This window comes from Nyctibius grandis, chromosome 9 (genome assembly GCF_013368605.1).
Source record: "Nyctibius grandis isolate bNycGra1 chromosome 9, bNycGra1.pri, whole genome shotgun sequence".
Classification (NCBI taxonomy): domain Eukaryota; kingdom Metazoa; phylum Chordata; class Aves; order Nyctibiiformes; family Nyctibiidae; genus Nyctibius; species Nyctibius grandis.
In genome coordinates this window covers 43567197-43585381 of record NC_090666.1, presented here as the reverse complement: position 1 = coordinate 43585381, position 18185 = coordinate 43567197, and the positions used below count along the sequence as shown (strand labels likewise).

The 18185-nt window shown below is 45.2% G+C and overlaps 2 protein-coding genes and 1 long non-coding RNA gene across 9 annotated transcripts in view; 1 reads left to right on the top strand and 2 right to left on the bottom strand.

Moving 5' to 3' along the window:
• The window catches only part of TANC1 (tetratricopeptide repeat, ankyrin repeat and coiled-coil containing 1), a 67264-nt gene extending 66316 nt beyond the window's left edge, over positions 1-948 (bottom strand). For 2 of the 7 annotated variants that reach the window (XM_068408279.1, XM_068408283.1), the window contains exon 1: positions 363-442. The gene's annotated coding sequence lies outside the window, so the exon portion shown is untranslated. Of the gene's footprint in view, positions 1-248; positions 326-362; positions 443-739 lie in introns of those variants that run through there. The other 5 variants (XM_068408278.1, XM_068408282.1, XM_068408277.1 and 2 more) reach the window with 5 other exon arrangements.
• Positions 949-1332: 384 nt separating this feature from the next.
• Positions 1333-10625, top strand: LOC137667489 (uncharacterized). Its single transcript, XR_011048801.1, has 3 exons — positions 1333-1593; positions 5309-5413; positions 10408-10625. It is a non-coding gene; the product is annotated as an uncharacterized lncRNA (long non-coding RNA).
• On the bottom strand, positions 9264-16204 carry DAPL1 (death associated protein like 1). The gene is made up of 4 exons (XM_068408289.1): positions 16100-16204; positions 13293-13380; positions 10461-10524; positions 9264-9499 (listed from the first exon to the last, which is right to left on the bottom strand). The coding sequence occupies exons 1-4, from the start codon at positions 16155-16157 to the stop codon at positions 9380-9382; spliced, it is 330 nt and encodes a 109-aa protein (XP_068264390.1). The 5' UTR covers positions 16158-16204; the 3' UTR covers positions 9264-9379.
• Positions 16205-18185: the final 1981 nt, after the last annotated feature.

Here is an 18185-nt window from a genome sequence, read left to right as displayed (position 1 = left end):
GCTCCAGGCCGCTGCGGAGCGCTCCGGGCAGCGCCTGCCCCAGCCCGGGCCCCGGCGCCGGGCAGCCCCCGCCGGCCGCCCCCGGCCCCGCCGGCCTCCTCAGCCACCCCAGGCCGCGCCTCTCCGCGCTCCTCCCTGCCCTGCCCCGGCCTGTGCCGGCCCCGGCCCCGGCCCCGGCCCAGGCCCCGCCGCCCCAACCCCGCCGGCCGCCTCGGCCCCCGCCCCGTGCCCGCCCGACATGCCCGTACACGCTCCTCGGCCAGAAAGTTTCACCGGCGCCGCCGCTCCCGCCGGGCCCCCCCGCAGCCCTCCGGCGAGGCCGGGCGCACCGGCGGAGAGGAGGAGGAGGAGGGAGGGCTCACCTCCGCCGCGGGGCCCGGCCCCCCTCGCCCAGCGGCTCCTGCGGCGCGGCCCAGGCAGGGCTCCTCCGCGGCCAGCCAGGCGCGTCGGCGGGATGAGCTCACTGGGAGCAGGCGGCGGCAGTCCCCGCCCCGCGGAGCCGGTCCTGCGGAGGGGCGGCCGCGGGGCGGGGAGCGCCCGGGCCGGGGCGGAGCGGAGCCGGCGGGGCAGGTCCCGCCGCTGCCTCAGCACGGCCCCCCGCGAGGGCCGCGGCTCCCCAGGACCGCGGGGCGGGCAGCGGGCGCGCCCGGGCGGTGCCCGCCCGCCGTGGCCTGGTGGGGCGGCCCCGGCAAACGCCGCGTCCCGCCGTAGGCGAACGTTTCACCACAGACAGACTTACTCGAGAGGCGCCGAGGTCAGCGCCGCCGCCACGGCTGTGCCAGGCAGCGCCGGGGGTCCGCCCGCCTGTGGAACCGGGCGTGTGCTGCTCGCAGCGCCTGAACATCTCTTCATCCCGTCACCGTTCTGCCGTGGCTGTTACAGTCGGCTTGGATGGCCGCGACCGCAGCGGGCTGCGGCCACCCGCCCGCGCCGCGCGGCTCGGGGGGAGTTCTGCTCCGAGGCGTGAGCTGCTGAGAGCGGAGCCGCCACGGGAGCCCCGCTCCGGCGCGGGGGGCAGGCCGCGGGCGGGAGGCGGCGGGGGGGGCAGGCCGTGAGGGGGAGGCCGTGAGTGGCGGGCCGCGGGTGGGAGGTGGCGGGGGGGCAGGCCGTGAGGGGCAGGCCGCGGGCGGGAGGCGGCGGGGGGCGGGCCGTGGGTGGGAGGCGGTGGGCGGGAGGCCGTGAGGGGCAGGGCGCGAGTGGCGGGACGCGGGCGGGAGGCCGTGAGGGGCGGGGGGCGGGAAGCGTGAGGGAGGCGGCGAGGGGGCAACCGCGCAGGAGGCCCGCGGCCCAGGGGCTTCGCAGGTGTGGTGATCGCTTCAAATGATACAGCCTTTTTTATCAGTAACCTGCAAATAATGACGCGTGTAGGTGTAAAGATCTGCAAAGGACGCAAAGATGGGTGGAATATAAATACCCATGACAGAAGCGCTGAGTGACGCAGGCTCCCTGCTGAGCTGGGCCACCGAGGCCTTAGCACAGCCCGACTGGAAATGACACGTTTAGGAACGAGGAACGTGGCCCCTGCCCGTGACACAGAAGGGGACATGCTCCGTCCTGGGAAGCAGCACCTCTGGAAGGATTTGGGATGTAACGGTAAAGCCACGCGACGTGAATGTTGCTGCAGCAAAAAAGCTAGTGCATTCCTTGACTGTATAAACAGGATTAGTGAGCGTATGCAGAGAGGTGGTGTTGCCTCTGAATACAGCTTTGGTAACACCAGCAGCGGAACACCGTTTCCAATCTCTCTATCCATGTTTTCCAAGATACTGAAAAATTAGGCTGCAGAAGAGAACTGCAAAAATGATCTGAGGACTGAAGATGATGCATAGCCATAAGAGTCGAGTCTTAAAATGTTTAGCTCCTCAAAAAGGGGCCTGAGGAGAAAGAAAACGAGGTACTGATATTTTTACTTTGGGGCACCAAACTGAGGTCACTGCTACGTGTGGTAACCCCGATGAGCTATATTAAAGTAGCCACTACAGAGCATTATCTCTAGCTGTTTTTTTACATGTAGATAACCATCTCCCATTAATGGGTTCAGTGTTAAGGTGATATTTTATTTTAAGTATTAAGACATAGGTTTAGCAGTGATGGTTTGAGTGCCATCATTATGAGCACATCAGTTGATAATGTTAGCAGAAATACTCGTGTTTTTCTCTCCCACCCCAAACTGCTTGCCTTTTCTACCCCAGATGTCCAATACTCCAACTATTCCTCGCATAGAGGCCAAACTGCTTAGCTTCCCTACATGTAATTTCTACAGTAGAGTTTCACATAATTAGTTAAAAAAATGAATCCTCCTCACACCAAAAAAAGAAAATTTAGGGACAATCCAAAATACATTTATGAATAATAGTAAGGGTTTGCTGGACAAACTATGATTTATTTTCATATGTAATTCATCATGAAAAACTAAATCTGCATTTAACCGAAAAATAGAGTGCCAGAGTAATCTAGAACACTTTCTACGCTCTGCATGCAGTTCACAGAGCACCTTTCCGTGTGTCTGTAAGTGGTACAAAAGAGAATCCATGTACGTGTTCAGAAACCAGTTACAGGCTCACATACAAGAGCATCCTCTCCAGAACGTTTGACGTGATTGCCTTGTATGGTATGAGAGGAGCAGAGGAACATGGAGACAAAGCCTCTCTGGGCTACAACAGCAGAGCAGTTGGTTCTCTTACGCTTCCTTCGTTTGCCTTCAGCAGCTTAGCTGAAGACTGGTCCCAAACAAGGGTAGAACGCTGTGTGCGACTCAGCCAGCAGCCTTTCCTTCAGTGGGGAATCCTCTTAATCAGTGCCCCTTCCCTCCGTTTTGCCAATGTGATGAGGCATATGTCTGGAAAGAAAGGAATTTTTTCTCTCTCAGAGGAAATGTCTTAGTTCTGGCAGCCTTTTATTATTTTTGTCTTTGTCTCTGAAATCTGAGACAAAAAAACGAGCTATGACTGCACCATTCTGGGATCTATTCCTCATCAGGTCCAGCGCTCACTCTCTCTTCCTCTGTGTATGAATCCAGAAGTTTTGAAATAGTATTTACAGTCAATTGGATTTAGGTCCTGCTGTCCCACAGGAAAGGTCAGAATCAAGGTATTTTTAACGAGGGCTTGATTTTAGTGCTCCCCTATTTGTCTCAGTGGAGCACTGCTTTTGATACCTGCAACATAAAGATTTTTGCTCTCCTCAGTAGTGTACTTTTGGGAAGCATTTAGCCCACAGATGTTTTTCTACTTCAGCTGTTCCACCCTCTGCTCTTTCCGGTCATTTGTTCAGATGATTTGTCCATTCCCAGCCACTGAAATTCTTCAGCTCTTCCTTTTTTTTTGTCTTCTCACAAAGGTTATGGCTGTCCTCAGAGTCTCACACATGCAAACTTCTACTAGTTTTAAAGACTTTTTTTTTTTTTTAAAAAAAACAGGAACCTTAGACCAAGCTGAAATATAAAGGCAGCAGTGTTCACAGTAATGCTAGGGACAAGGGAAATAAGAAATCTGATGTCTCACTTTTTCTGCTCAGCTTCCGTGTTACGTTCAGAACAAGCAGAACTTGGATTCTAGCCTTGCTTCTACAGGGAATCTGCAGCATGGTCACACCTCTGAACTCCCAAGGAGCCACTGATAAGGGCTGATAAGGGCTGATAAATGCTGATAAGGGCAACTAATTAGAAAAATCATAATATATTCTGCCTCACTTTCAGTAATAGAACTAACATCAGGGAATCTTTTAAGGAAGCAACACAGACTGAGTATTTAAAAAATAACTCTTGGTAACAGGAAACAACAAAAAGCAATACAATTTAGCGAAAAATGTAGGGTGGAAATTTTAGTGCACTTTGTGTAGCCTCCTGCTTGAAATCCAAGAAGCCACAGGACAAATCCCGACATTTATGAGAACTCCTGTTTGTTTGGAATGTCTCATGCAGCTCTCTTTTAACCTAGACACCTCTCAAGGCAGTTACTCATTGCCTATGCACAAAAATATCTACATGCTAAGAAGTTAGAACTAATGATCTGAAACATGTAAAGATCAAAACTAGGGAATCTTTTACATTATACACATGGATTTTTAATTACTGTTCAAGCAGTAAGTGATGATTTGGCCACCTAGACTACCTATGGATTGTGTGCACCAAAATTAGCTTTATATATAAATATATAAACCACTTTCACTTAAGTGAAAACTTTATACACTTATGTGCAAGAAGGATTTGGTCCAATGATTAACACCTTTTACCTCCTCAGGCTTTCCTGTCTCTCTGCTCCCTCTATGACAATCCATCTATCATCCATTTGCACTCAAGCGTTCCAATTTCTTTATAGATTCATTTGAAGAAAAAAATACATTATGATAGAATATAATGGTGGAAGAAAACTGCTGCAAAAGAAGGCAGCAGGAAGAAGACAATAGCAACATGTCCTAGAGACCAAGCCGAGACAGGCTGGGATTTCTTCTTTGTCCTTTAGGCTCCCTCCCTTCCTTCCCTATACCAAAATAACTAATACAAACTGGTGCAAAGGGCAGGGTTTGGGTTTGTTTGGGCTTTTTTAGTCTTTTTTTATTATTATTTGTTTTTTTTAATTTTAGTGTGTCTATTTAACATAGAGCATCAGTTCAGAAAATGCACTTTAGAAAATGGAAAAGAGTTTTCAGATCATAAAGTTTATGAGAAACTGTATATGAATTATGTGCTCCAGCCAATGGTAAAATCATAGAATAAGGAACGTATATGCTTTGTCTTTGAAGAAATTAGTATTTGTCTGGAAATGAATCCCTATGTGGAAAATACTGAACGCAGTAGTAGTTTCAAGGGAAAAAAAAAGATTTTGATTTGTAGAAAATAATGCCTTATAACACCTTATACTTTGGCAACCCCCAGGATGTAACAAAAAAATTTAAAAAAATAACCAATGAATGTCTTGAAAAGCTGGAAGCACTGGAAACATCTGTCTCGAAAACAGCCATGAAAGGAAGGAGAGCTCTGCTTATGGCTATAACTTGTGCTGTTTCACTAGTACATTTTTTCTTTATACTTCTGTGGCAATAGGTCTGACAGATGGTATTAATTTATGTTTCTGAAGATTCTGGGACAGCCTGTCCCAGAAGAGACCCGATGGGGTTCTTTGGTGGGTACAGTTAGCTCAGTCAGCACACTGTTGGGGAGGTGAGGGATGCTGAGGTCCTTCTCAGGACAGGGGGGTTTCACACCACTGAGCTGGAGCCAAAGCATAGTGAAACCAGTGTTCTTTCATGGTTTTGTTACAAATATTAGGGACTGTTCTTTAAAATGAGAATTTGTTTTTAATTACAGAGCCATAAAAGCAAAATGCTTTGTGCCTCCCTGGCAGTGTTTGAAGGCACAGTGCATACACCAGGCTACCGAAAGGCTGTACGTGAGCTGCGGGAAATACCAGAGGTGAGTAGTCCTTGTTGCTTCTTTTGGAAGGAAAAGTAGGGTCGATTAAAAAACCAAAAAAATCCCTGAGTTCATTATCATTCCACCATCCCTACTAGCTTCAAACTTAAGGTTCTTCAATTTGTGAAGTGTGAGCTTATTAGTTTAGAACAGTATATGCATTTGAAAGGGCATATATATATATATATATATATATATTTCTCTCCAATTTTGTCAGCCAAATTCCTAAGTTCCTTACAGCCAAGGCCTGCAGAGCTTTGGGACATTCTGCCACCCCCTCCTCCCCTTTTTTTTTTTTTCTTTATATTCATTACAATTCAAGGTAGCAAGGCCAATTTTAGGCTGCTAGGAAAGGACTAGCAGCTAGAGTTTTAACATAATTGGAGGGCTCTTCGTAACATATTTTAAAGTAGTGTCTTCAGAAACCTCAACACACTGTCGTATAGCAGAGTGCAAATGCATACATGCTGTGGACAAGCAATGACATGCCTGCCCATCTTTGGCATCTGTGAACAGCTCCAACAACATAATCTCATTCTAAATTTGGCTTTTTGGCTTGTTTTACTTTTTAAGGCCGAGATCCATAGAATAAACCAAGTAAATAGTTTTCAGTTTCAGCTGTTTTTTTAAGAGAAATCTTGCATTTCATTATTTTTAATGTCTCTTGATAGTAACATACAAAGAACAAATATTTCAGACTTGTATAGCTTAAAGATAGCTCAGTTTGCTCCAACTCTGACTTTGAAAAAACATACCAAATATGGAAAATTTAAACTAGAAGGCATTTAAGAAAGTTATGAACAATGGAAGTAGAAGGTTGGATTTAAATTTTAAAGTCAATCTTCATTTTGGTGACTGTTCTATTTCAGTACACAGTAAATGAATATTGTGCAACTAAAATGATGGCTATTAAAGCATTTTTTATAATAGCTTAGGAAAAGTGTTGATCATTCCTTATATAAAAGTAACTTCTGCATTAATCACCAGAAGTAAACCCAAAACTCAAGAGGAAAGCACTGTGTATAAATGAAGTCAGTTTCAGAGATTTCAGCCCTTTATACCCATGAATATGAAATGCTATATCCAGCTTTCCAGTGTTGCCTGGTTCATGAAGCACCACGTTGGTTCTGAAGTGGCCACATTTAGAAACATGATATGAAAGCATCTACAAAACCAGCAAGTCTTAATTAACTATGTAAATTTACCCGATACCAACATAGTATGCACTCTACCCTATTCCTTATTCTCTGATGCATCTGTAATTGACTACAGCTATGAACATAGAGGATGTAAGGAGAATAAGGAATCAGATACCACTTTTCGTTACCATCAAGCTCTGCCCGTTGTGCCTTTACAACTTCTAGGAGTCGTGTGCTCTGTGAAATACCAAACGATGCTTTCATAAACCAATCTATTATTTTTTCTTTGAAGCTTTTTCAGCAGATTAAAGTACCCCTCCTCGTAAGAACATAGCTGTATTTTCTGAGGCTAGCTCAGCTGGCAGAACCTGAACAAGCTGCAGGCATAGAGCAGCCTCTTGTGGCAAAAGCAGGACACATGGCTGTTCACACAACTGCAGTGATGAAGCACTGCAGTAGCGGGTCGCACTCCCACCAAGCGATCTGCAACACAGCTGGACAGTAATGGCTCCAGCCACTCTAGGGATGCAGGACAGAAATAAGGATCCCAGAGAGCTCCACTCCCACAGTGCTGGAGTAACTCCTCACGGCAGGGTGCAGCTTACCACAGTTACCCATTTCTGTAGCGTGCCAGGACGACCCCCATCCCCTCCAGGCACCAGGAACGGGTGTTCAAATGGTTTCTCCACTGAGGTGTATGTCAAGCACAAACTCACCAGAACAATCGGGTGTCTAATTAATCCAGGGGAAGGCTGGGTATAACTCGGGAGAACACAATCCTCTTCCTACAAGATCTCATTTTGCATCAAATCCCTGGCCAGAATATAAATTTTCAGAAGCAGAGTACTGCAGAGAAAGCAGTGCTCATAAAAGCCCTCAGAATCTGATCCTATAATTTTTCACTAGCCGTTGATTTTCTTCAGAAACAAAGAGGATAACGATCAGAATTATGATTTTACTGACATTCTGTAGCCATTCACGTTACAGTGCGCAGTGCTAGTTTTGGCCTTGATAGCATGAGTAATCATTTCACACGTGATGGACAGCTTTAACTCAAATCATGCTCCATCACTTGCATTCATATTGATATTCATTTACATGCCATCAGTCTGGGGAATGGAAAGTGTGCTATATATGATATAAAAGCAGAATTAGTTGTTTTCTAAATCCCACACCTATAACTTAAATATCCATAAAGTATATTGCTGCTGTTGTCCAGGATAACAGGGACAATATTTCACAAGTAGCTCCCAGTCAGTTAAAGAACATGGGAGAAAAAACAAGGTTGTCTTCATAGGTGCAGCAGTATTTTAATTCTTCCTACTTTTTCAAGGTGTAATCAAATTACTTATTGCACATACTACTAATCATCACCTCCTGTGATCATAATTTAATCTTTAATCAATATATAAAGTTATTTACATTTCATGGATGGATGAAATGAAGCAGACACTCACGTTAAGCGGTAACACTAATTCTGGGTAACCCACCTGGGACCCCTCTACTTAAGAGGGAGTGTGTTTCCTATGTTGTAATAGATTTCCACTGCAGTCACATGGAAATCATACTACAAAGAGAAGCCTCATTGACAATATAAACATTTTTAAGCATCATCTTTCATATTGATTAAGTCTATTTGGACTCCTTGACTACAATTTTAGTGGCTTATTCATCTGCAATCGCTACCTTTAAAAAAAAAAAAAAAACACAGTCCCAGCAGAATTAAATTCAGAGCAAGAAGTCCACGGAGCTACCCAATCAACTAGCCATAGTAGGAGAGTGTTCTCCTCTGCACTGGGCAGGACTGACTATTTCTACTGGCTGTTCTGGCAGTGTAAGCAGGCAAGGCTCAGGAGACTTCCTGCACTTCTATTTACAACTGCTCCTCCCCATTACTAAGCTTGACCCCCGAGACCCTACTACCAGCCCTTCCTCAGTCTCATCGCTTTTCAGCCTCGTACCCCATTCTACCATCCCAACCTTAAACTCTGTATTCAGATTACAGTATTCTCTGCACCTTGACTCCTCCCTCATATCTGCTCTCTCGTCCCAGCGGTTGAACTCCACGTCAGGTACTTCCTTCACTGATCCTCCCCAGCCGCAAAGGGGTTCACTCAGACTCTTTCCACTCGGGTCTTCCCACTCCCTGGATCCCAGCAGAGGAATCTCTGCAGAGGAGCTGGATTTCCTTACAGAAACAAATGCAAGAAAAAAATATTTTTTCCACTGTATGGAAATCTTTCCCAGGACTTTCTGAAGTGTCTTACTGTGCAGTAAGCCTAAGGCATGCATTCAGCAGGGAACACCTCAGCCTAAATTAAAAAAACCCTAAAACCAAAACAACAAAAAAAAACCCCAGAGACCCAAACAGAGACTGAGGTCAAAGTGTGAGGCAATCTGGATTTTAGGAAGCATGTGAGAACATTCACTATTGACATATCAAATCTCTCAGAACATGCCTTTCAGCTGTCACCTGCTTGCTTAGGATCCTGTTCACTTCAGCTTTGCTGTCATTAAATTTAAAAAAAAAAGGAGGGCTGACAGTTTCCAGTACTTCAGTCAAAATTCACACAGTAAGTGAAGCTGTTAAGACTTCTTTGCACTGAGTAATTACTGTACACTAGTAAAATCACGTTAGACAGAAGCCATGATGTTTTAATAAAACCCAAGCACATTTAGTAACTCTTCTTATAAAGTATTTTATTGTCAGTAACAGAAATACAGTAAGATACAAGGCACACAGCTTTTGATCCCTTTACCACAGAGTGCTAAGTGCTATTTAGAATAGAAACTCTTTTAAGTAAACATGACTATTTTAATGAGTATCTTAACATTTCCGTGGCTGTTGAATAATGCAAATTCTTTTAGGCAGTATGAACTTCTCCAAGGCAGGCTGTGGCTTTTGGTAAGCTACTTGTAATGCTGCTGAGTGAATTTTGTGGCTCATCTGTAACATTAAGGGGAAAAAAAAAAGTTGTGATAGAACACAGCTTTTCTGCTGTTCTCTTCCTAAATTCCATCATATGAAAGTAGTTTAAAAAAAGGCAGTAAAACCTAACTCTCTAAAACATTCAACTGATCAATACATAAAACGCATGGTGACTCTGTACATATAATTACAATTTGTTTTCAAAGTGATATTAGCCTGACTACATTCAGTGAACTATTTTTTTCCCCCCTCCCTTTTTTCAGTAGCTCAGAGAGGGAGTGTCAAGATAAGGAAAGCAGAGCAAATAACCAGTATGCCAGAGTTAACAGCAAGTTGCTTCAAATTCTTATTTTCCCAGATTCAAACAAACATCATTACAGTATCTAATTATCACTTTCTGAACTGCTGAGGAAGCTTTACGTATGAGAGTCTGGAAACCAACAGAAGAAGGAAGTGGTAGGTCAGAACAGGGGAGAAGTGGATGAGAAACAGGATGAGTTGTATCTGTTCTCCTTAACAAACAAGTCTAAGCAAAATTCCAGATCTACATACTAAAGCTACAATCACATCTGTGGATGAAAGGCTTACATTGAAATGGTGCAACTGATGTTTTACCAAGCTCTATGGATGAGGAACTCTTGTATGCTTCAGAATCTAAGGCCACACCTTAACCTCTTGCTGTACTTCCCTGTAACAGGTATACATAACTACCCTGGGCTACTTAGTGTTGAATAGGGACGGAATCAAACAGAGCAGAGTAAGGAGGGAAGGCTAGTTACTTTTTAGCCATCTAGCATTTTAGCCACACAATCACTAAAGAAATGGGTCATCTCAAGAATACTCAGTGGTAGATGACAAACCTACAAATGTCAGGTGACAGTAGTTGAAGGAAAATTCATTTTTTATTTTTTTGTTTGTTTGTTTAGCTTTATGGAGAAGCCCGGACAAACACGTATCACGTTCTTCCACATGTACTTACTTTGCTCAGCGCTTCTGCTAGCAAGACACCCATGTTCTGAGTTCTTGAAAAACTGGCAACAGCACTGTAAAGCAAAAGAAAAAAGTATTTAGCATTTCCATCTCACAGAAACACTTGTCACTTTCATTTTCCAGACTTAATACGAAACATTCTGTACTAGAAATTTAGGTTTTGGAGCTAAATCCTTTAATCACATTAAAGACTATATGATATTTTAAAAAAAGGTATGCTGCCTCAGAATAGAACAATGCAAAATCTGTGTTGCAGGCTGTTTTATTTAGATATAGTTTTATACAAAAATCTCAATATAAAATATCCTTAAATATCTCAAAAGGGATTTTTTTTTTTGTACACTGGAGTAGTTCACATCAGCTAAGCGCTGATATCCTGAACTACAAAATTTGACTTTGTAATTGTCTTGATTCCAATCTAGACCCATGGAAAAAATCCACCCTCTGCTTTTGGGAAGTGTTTCCTTTGACAGCAGCAATTTCTCAAGCAAGAAATTTTGTGCAAGATTATCCCATTAACTACTTCATATTCAGTGAAAAACAGCCGTGTTACCAATATTTCACAAATAAACAATCTGTGGATATGAAATAATTTAGTTCAGCAACAGGAAGAACTGTGGAATGCGCACGTTCTTCTGACAATACCATTGTTTGCAGTGACATCTCTGTAGCTTAAAACTGAGTCAAGAAAAATCATTATTACCCTTGCACATGGAATCAGATACCTTAAATGTGACTCTTCAAATAGCAGATAGCGCTTTAGTTAAGTTAATGATTCTGTGGATCAGGCAGACACATGTCCTACTGAAATTTCAATTTAGCAATCGATGCAGTTTGCCACACTGACAAATACAAGTTACTTAAGATGTGTTTATGCCACCAGTTAACTATGACTGTGGAGAAACAGCAGCAAAATTACACAGACAACTGGCAACCAATGAAAATAAAAACCTTCTAACTCCAGGAGAAACACAAACCAACAACAACCAAGTCAAGTTATTAAAAAACAACAGCAGAAACCCAAGTACACACCAACCTTTGAATCATTTCTCTTAAATAATGAGGAACAGCCAGACGCAGTGTATTGGCAGAAAGCTGTCGGGCATTTAGTTATTAACATGATGCATTACACTCTAGTATGTCATATATTACACAACACCTTCAGAGCAAGCATGTTTTTGGAACGAAATCTCAAAGCTCAGCTCCTGCCAAGACCAACCGCCGCTCTGAGTAGCCACTTTAAACTAGGACAGTGACTTTGTGACTATCAGATAATCTCATCTGAATCAGAACCTTAGTCTGTATACGATAGCTCCTAAACTACTGTACAAAGCTCTCTGTGACTTCTGTGATTGCAACCTGACAACGAAATCCATCGTCCCAACAAGGCATGCATACTATATTGAGTAACCATTGATTCTTGTGCAGAGAACTAGTAAACAGGAAGGAAGTCAGTGTTACTGGCTCAGCTTTGTTTCAAAAATAGTATTTTAGGCTAGTGTTCTCCAAGCCAGTGAGGAGAAAAAACACACAGACAAAATCCCACTGTGGTGAGTTCTGTAGCCTGCCAAGAAATAGCATCAATACGTCAGTGTTAAATATGGCTAAACCCCAGTTAATTTACAAGTTATCCAGCTGATTACAACATTTTAGAGGAAAAAAATAAAATCACATCTTGGTGCAAAAACTGAGTTCAGCTGTCAGTCTAGTCACAAGCTTCCCTTTTAACTCCTGGCAAAATACTCTATTTCACAAGGATGTTACTAGATGACAGCACTTTGTAGTGACTGTCAGACGCTCTGATACTATGATTGCAACGTACACACAGACATTCAACTAAAAAGGAAGCCTTCTTGACAGCAGCTAAAGATGTTCAGAAACACCACAGGTAAATTTATCAAAAGTAATATAAGCAACTTAAATCTCAGTGTGGGAAAAAAGTGGGAATCAGAACGTCACCTGGACCACTTATCTATCGTCTCTAATCCAGGCTTTTTAAAATGTTACCTGGGTACTATACAAGCTCCATAGTACAGGTGGCTCCTTTTTAATAGGTAAGAAGTAACTGCCATCCCTAAGTCCCCAGCAGCTGAGGGAGCAATTCACAGCTTTCAGGATAATTCCAAGATATGCTTTAATAAAGACCTGATTCTAGAGCTGCTCCCAGTTTGGACAGGCCTCTTCAGCAAGCCCAGAGCAAGTTATCATGAGGACAATACAAAGAACAGAACAGAACTCCCTTCAAGCAGGCTTAAGAGATAAAACAGAATATTTAATATTTTATTGTTTCAGTTTATTTTAATGCATGAAACTAGACCACTTCGACCAGTCACTGCTGCCTTACTCTAAAGTAGAAGCATGACTTCATTTTGGGACAAAATAGCTTGAGTAACCTTAGGAAGCAGAAAACAGATAAAGTGAAATTAGATTTGAGATTGAAATAGGAGATATAGCCTACACAGGAGATAATAGACCCTTTGTGGGGGGTAGGAGATGTGGGTTTAATTTCATTCAAAAAGAGGACAGCCTAAAATTCATTCTTATTTCACTGGAACCTGTTTGACTATTACTTTATTAGGTACAGGTAGGCAACACATTGTTTTAATTTCTGTTCTGTAACACATGACGATAGAGATTCAGCCTTTGTCTTTCACTGCAAAGCACTGTCCTTAGGTTTTGAAGGTTGGGGGGGGTTTGTTTTGAAGTAAACTGTATAAGACTTAAGAACTAAACTCTTCAGAGCTTAAGAGCTGTCTTTGTTCTCACCCATTACCTCTGAACTTTAACTGGAGCAGGGGGAACAAGCCCTGTAGTGCAGTACCTTGTCTTTTCTCTTCCTGGAGGTTTAGCATTTTTCTCAATAGGTCCATTTTCTTGCTTTTTAGACACTCTCATACCTCCAGCTTTAACTGCAAGAAGAAAATACAATATATGTAAAAATATCTCCAGAATTACATACTACATTACCCACAGTTAGAGAAGAAAAAAATACTTATACCCCAGATAACAAGAAATCATCTTTCAATATTTAACTCTATGCTTCACTTTTAAACACACACATACACAGAAGTAAGCCAAAGAGACCCAACAAAGACGTTAAACTTCTGTGTCTCGGCATACTCAAACCAACTTCCAAATACGATAATCAAAAAAGTCAGAGGGTTTTGGTCACTGCTAACTATATTAAATCTTAACACCTTATTATGTTAATATACATTCTTCTCCCCTAAATCTCAGATGTAATAGTTTCCATTTTAAATCAGAAAAGGCAAAACACACACACATTTTCAGGTTTTCAAACAGCATCACTAAGAGCAATAAAGGTTTCATGATTTGCTTAAGGTATTCTAGAACAAAACTAATAATGCAGATAAGAACCAGCTCCGTACTTATCTCGTCCTTGTGTTCTAACAAGTTTAATTATATTTTATTAAGATATCTGCCAATCACAAAACCAGTCAGCACTAATTAAGCTACAGATGACCTAACAGTAACAATTTAAGTTCTAAAGCATGTCAGAAAATTCAGTTCTGAACAAAGAACATGTAAAGTTATCTAAAACATCTTCTTGAAAGAAATACTTTCTCCCCGCTCACTAGCGTTTTTTAAGTTTTAAAACTGTGAGAGTAAGAAATAACAAACTTAGTATGCATTTCTCATTGTTTTGAAGAAGTTGCTTCATCTTATGGCAAAGTTCCTATTCTTATAATGAATAATCAAGACTAGAGTTTTCAAACTCAAATATTTGGGGACAGGAGTGAATAGGGAATGGAGAGAAGTTTCAAGAATTACTCAACTAAATAGCACGAGAAATGTATTTGGCCACTTTTGGGGGAGCAGATGTGTCCACCTGTAACAAACACCCATTTTCTATCACATCTGACTACTCACCTTTTATTTACTGGTTGCGGGTTTAGTTTTAGAGTTTTTTATAGTTTTAATATAACAAGGTGAAGAGATCCAGACACACAGGGGGGCAAAGACACTTTGACACTAGGAAGCTTTACAAGCAATACTAGCAGGAGCTAGGGTGTTGGGGCAGGCAGGCAGGAGAGACATACCCAAAGTGGGAAAAGATATTTAAACACGAAGGGGCGAATCAGGAGTTGTGTCTACAACAAGCCCACAGAAGGAAGCTCTTTATAATGATTAGAAATAACGCAAGACTTATTTCAATCTTTTCACTGACTTGAAAATAGCTGCTAGTAGCAGTTGTCAGACCTGCTTAAACACATCCATGGCAGTGGAAGAGTTAAATATGGATGCTTCTGGAATGCACCAGAAAGTTGGTTTGTAATTTTTTTTTTCACAGCAATTAAGAGAGATGTCAAAGTTCTAATATAAAGTTCAATTTTTTGATTTTTGTAAGTGCCTTGTAAGCCATGTAATCCAACAGTTAAGAACTAAGCCAAAATCTTTACTAGCTCCCATATTAGAAACACTACCTATTTTTAAATAAATAAAGGAAGGAGGAACATCCCCTTCTTCTCCCCCCAAAACCCGAACTGAAAACAAAGGCACTGAGCTCTGCTGAATCCCGAGGTCACTTCTGGACGCTATGGTCAGAACAGAGGTGCCCACCTTCCACCTGCTTTGTTCACTAAGTGCACAGTTGAAACAACTTATTGCTGCCACCCCGAAGCCCCTGCCAGCGACGGTCACCCCACTGCGGTGACAGATAAGCCTTGCCAAGATGCACTTCACTGTCATGTTAATTAAGAAAAACCAGCACCTGCACTGTACCACTGACTGTAGTGGTTTAAAGGCCCTTCCAGGTGCAACTCAACGGTCCCTACCACACACAGACACAAAAATACAGGGAAGTAGTGACTAGAGACGAGCGAAGCTGAAAAAAAACTACTTACATCACAAATTCATGTAAAAGCATTCTGAAAAAATAAACTTTCAAGAAAACAAAACAATTTTAGGGGTACGATAAGACACACATTATGCCTTGTGCTCCTCATGCAGTAACTGCTGATAAACCGGGGGGGAGAAACCCCAACTGGCACGGAGTGTGCAGCGGGTGTACGACAGCTCTGAAGGCTGCACGGACAGCAGCACGTGCGGGAAACAAGCCAAGTTTAGACTTAGTGGAGCGGGTACAGCTCCAAACACCGAGGTGCGGGATCTCCGGGTGAAGCGGGGACGGCTCAGCAGAACGCACGAGTTCCCACGCCCACGCCCGGGCAGCCCAGGTACGCGGACGCGCCGCTGCAGGCCGGCCCCGGGCCCGGCGAGCCCGGCGGCGCCGGAGAAGGGGACAGGTAGGGCGGCCCCGACGCTCCGCAGCCCCCCAGGCCTCGGCAGGGGCAGACCCGGAGCCTGCGGGTGCGGGAGCGCCGGCTGCGGTGGCCCCGCGGGTGCCAGGCGCGACCCGCAGCCGCGTTTGCCGAGGACGGCCGAGCCTGGCAGCCGCGCTCCCCTCAGAGACCCGCCGAGCTGCCCGCGGGGCCGCCGCCGCGGTCCTCGGGCACGGCAGCAGCCGGCTTCCCTCTGCCCGCGGCCCGGGGGGCGCCCCCCCGCGCCGAGGTGAGCGGCCGCCGCGGAGCGGGAGCGCCTCTCACACCGCCCCCCGCGCAGGGACCGCGGGGCGGCCCCCGGGGCAGTCCCAGCCCTGGTCCCTACCTGCCGGAGGGCGCCTGCCCAGCGGCGGGCACGGCGAGACGCGCCTCCTCCGCGCCATGGCGGGCGGGTCAGCCGCTGCGGAGGCGCACCGGGCCTGGCGGCAGCGCCCTTGTGCGGCGGGGGCGGGCGCGGGGCGGGGCGGCGGCGCGCGGGGGTGGGCGCGGCAGGGCGGGGGCGGCTCCCGCGCGGGCAGCGCTGCCGCGAGGGCGGCGGGCGGGCGGGCAGCGCGCGGCGGGGCTGTGGCCGCGGGAGGGCGGGAAGGCGCTGGCGGAGGTGAGGGTCTGCGGAGGGCGGGAAGGCGCTGACGGAGGTGAGGGTCTGCGGAGGGCGGGAAGGCGCTGACGGAGGTGAGGGCCTGCGGAGGGCGGGAAGGCGCTGACGGAGGTGAGGGTCTGCGGAGGGCGGGAAGGCGCTGGCGGAGGTGAGGGTCTGCGGAGGGCGGGAAGGCGCTGACGGAGGTGAGGGCCTGCGGAGGGCGGGAAGGCGCTGACGGAGGTGAGGCGCTGGGGAGGGGGGGAAGGCGCTGGCAGCTCCGGCTGTGGTGACCGCGGCGGCGGCTGTGCAGTGAAGGGCTGTTCTGCGCCGACAGGTTGTCGTGGCCTGGAGCTCCCTGACCCTCCTGGCTGGGGAGGCAGCGCTGGAAAGACCCGGGCTGCGGGGCTGCTGCGTGAGGCATCGTGTGAGTGAGGCGAAAGGAGGAAGGGCGCGACTGAAGTAAGACAGTGAACTACGTGGCGGGTTAGTATAGATCGACTGCTGTCCCATGGCGCTCTGGTGGGAGCCTCCAGCACCTCAGTGACCCTCATCCAGGTCGCCCTGTCTTTATTCCTTTGTTTTGTCACGGTTGTTCATCATAGGCTTTTTAAACTACTGCTGTAGACTCCAAGTTTCCTTCAGCCTATTTTACTTTCTGTGGGATTTCGCTTAGCACTTTTCTCACTTGTATGTGTCTCAATTTTTTAATTGTTTTTAGAATTTTATCACTGCTTTTGTTGATTTGTTGTTTTGTTAAATTTTTTAGCTGGTTTTCCTACATAATCCAAGCTTATGCATTTAGCTCGTGTGTTTTGATATATTCCTTCCTGTGACTGAGAACCTTTGAACCCCTCAGGTGCTCTTGGCCACCTTTGACAGAGGCCTGGAGACTGCAGATACAGTTCTGTGCTCTAAATTTAGTGATAATCAATTTCTGGGTAGACGAGTACCTCAGCTGCTAGTACCTCAGTCGAGGGAAAGGCTCTAGCAGGAGCTCACACCGTGGCAGACAGCAGAGAATCTCCGTGCTACAGGACATCTCGTTGGGAGTTCATGTCGCCTCAGAACCAGAGCCAGTCACTGACTGGCTGCGTACTCCTTGGAAACATCCTCTGATACACCCGTAGGTCAAGGAAAAGTCTACTTTAATCAATGAAGATAACGCTGACTTAAGTGGTACAGAAGCAAAATTTCATTTATAGTAGCAGGTATCATATTACAGCACCTCATTTTTTTCTGTCTTAGTGGTAATATATATTTCATATGTACATGTTCTGCAATGCTATTTTGCTGTGCCTCCTAACTCCTTCTGATGAAAATAATGAAGTTAGCGTGAAGTTGGATATGACTTTGTACCCTGGCTGGAGAGAGCATTCTTTTCTGGGACAAACACTAGTCATTTGTTTCTCTTGGGAGTTTTTAAGTGGTACTGCAGCAGAACTTGGTTTTAACTGTCGATGATATGAAGTTCAACTATGGATCTGTGGTACACATGTTAAGACTGATGTCTGATGTAACAGTTACAAACAACCTCCATACTGTTGTGTGAATATATGTAACTCCATTTGTCTACTAGGTTTCTATGACCAATGTCTGGGTAAAAAGCCTCTAAATTACACATTTTTGCTCTCTAGAGAAGCCTTGAAGGCTTTTTGTTCCACTGATCAGGAGATGCACAAATATTTGACGAAATCTTTACCTCTACAATTAACCCTTATTAGTTGGGGGAAGCCACAGTGCAATACAGCAGCTTTACAGAGATGATAGGAGACCTTTTTTTAGTCACTGTTCCCCACAATTTTGTACAAGTATTTTAGCAGTAGGGCTACAG

Excerpts from the sequence above, each read along its gene's own strand:
- DAPL1 (XM_068408289.1), bottom strand. The coding sequence starts at position 16,157 with ATGGCGCGGAGGAGGCGCGTCTCGCCGTGCCCGCCGCTGGGCAGGCGC. Across the intron at positions 13,381-16,099 it reads GGGCAGGCGCCCTCCGGCAG|TTAAAGCTGGAGGTATGAGA; the intron begins GTAGGGACCAGG and ends TTCTTCTTGCAG. Across the intron at positions 10,525-13,292 it reads CCAGGAAGAGAAAAGACAAG|TGCTGTTGCCAGTTTTTCAA; the intron begins GTACTGCACTAC and ends TTTGCTTTACAG.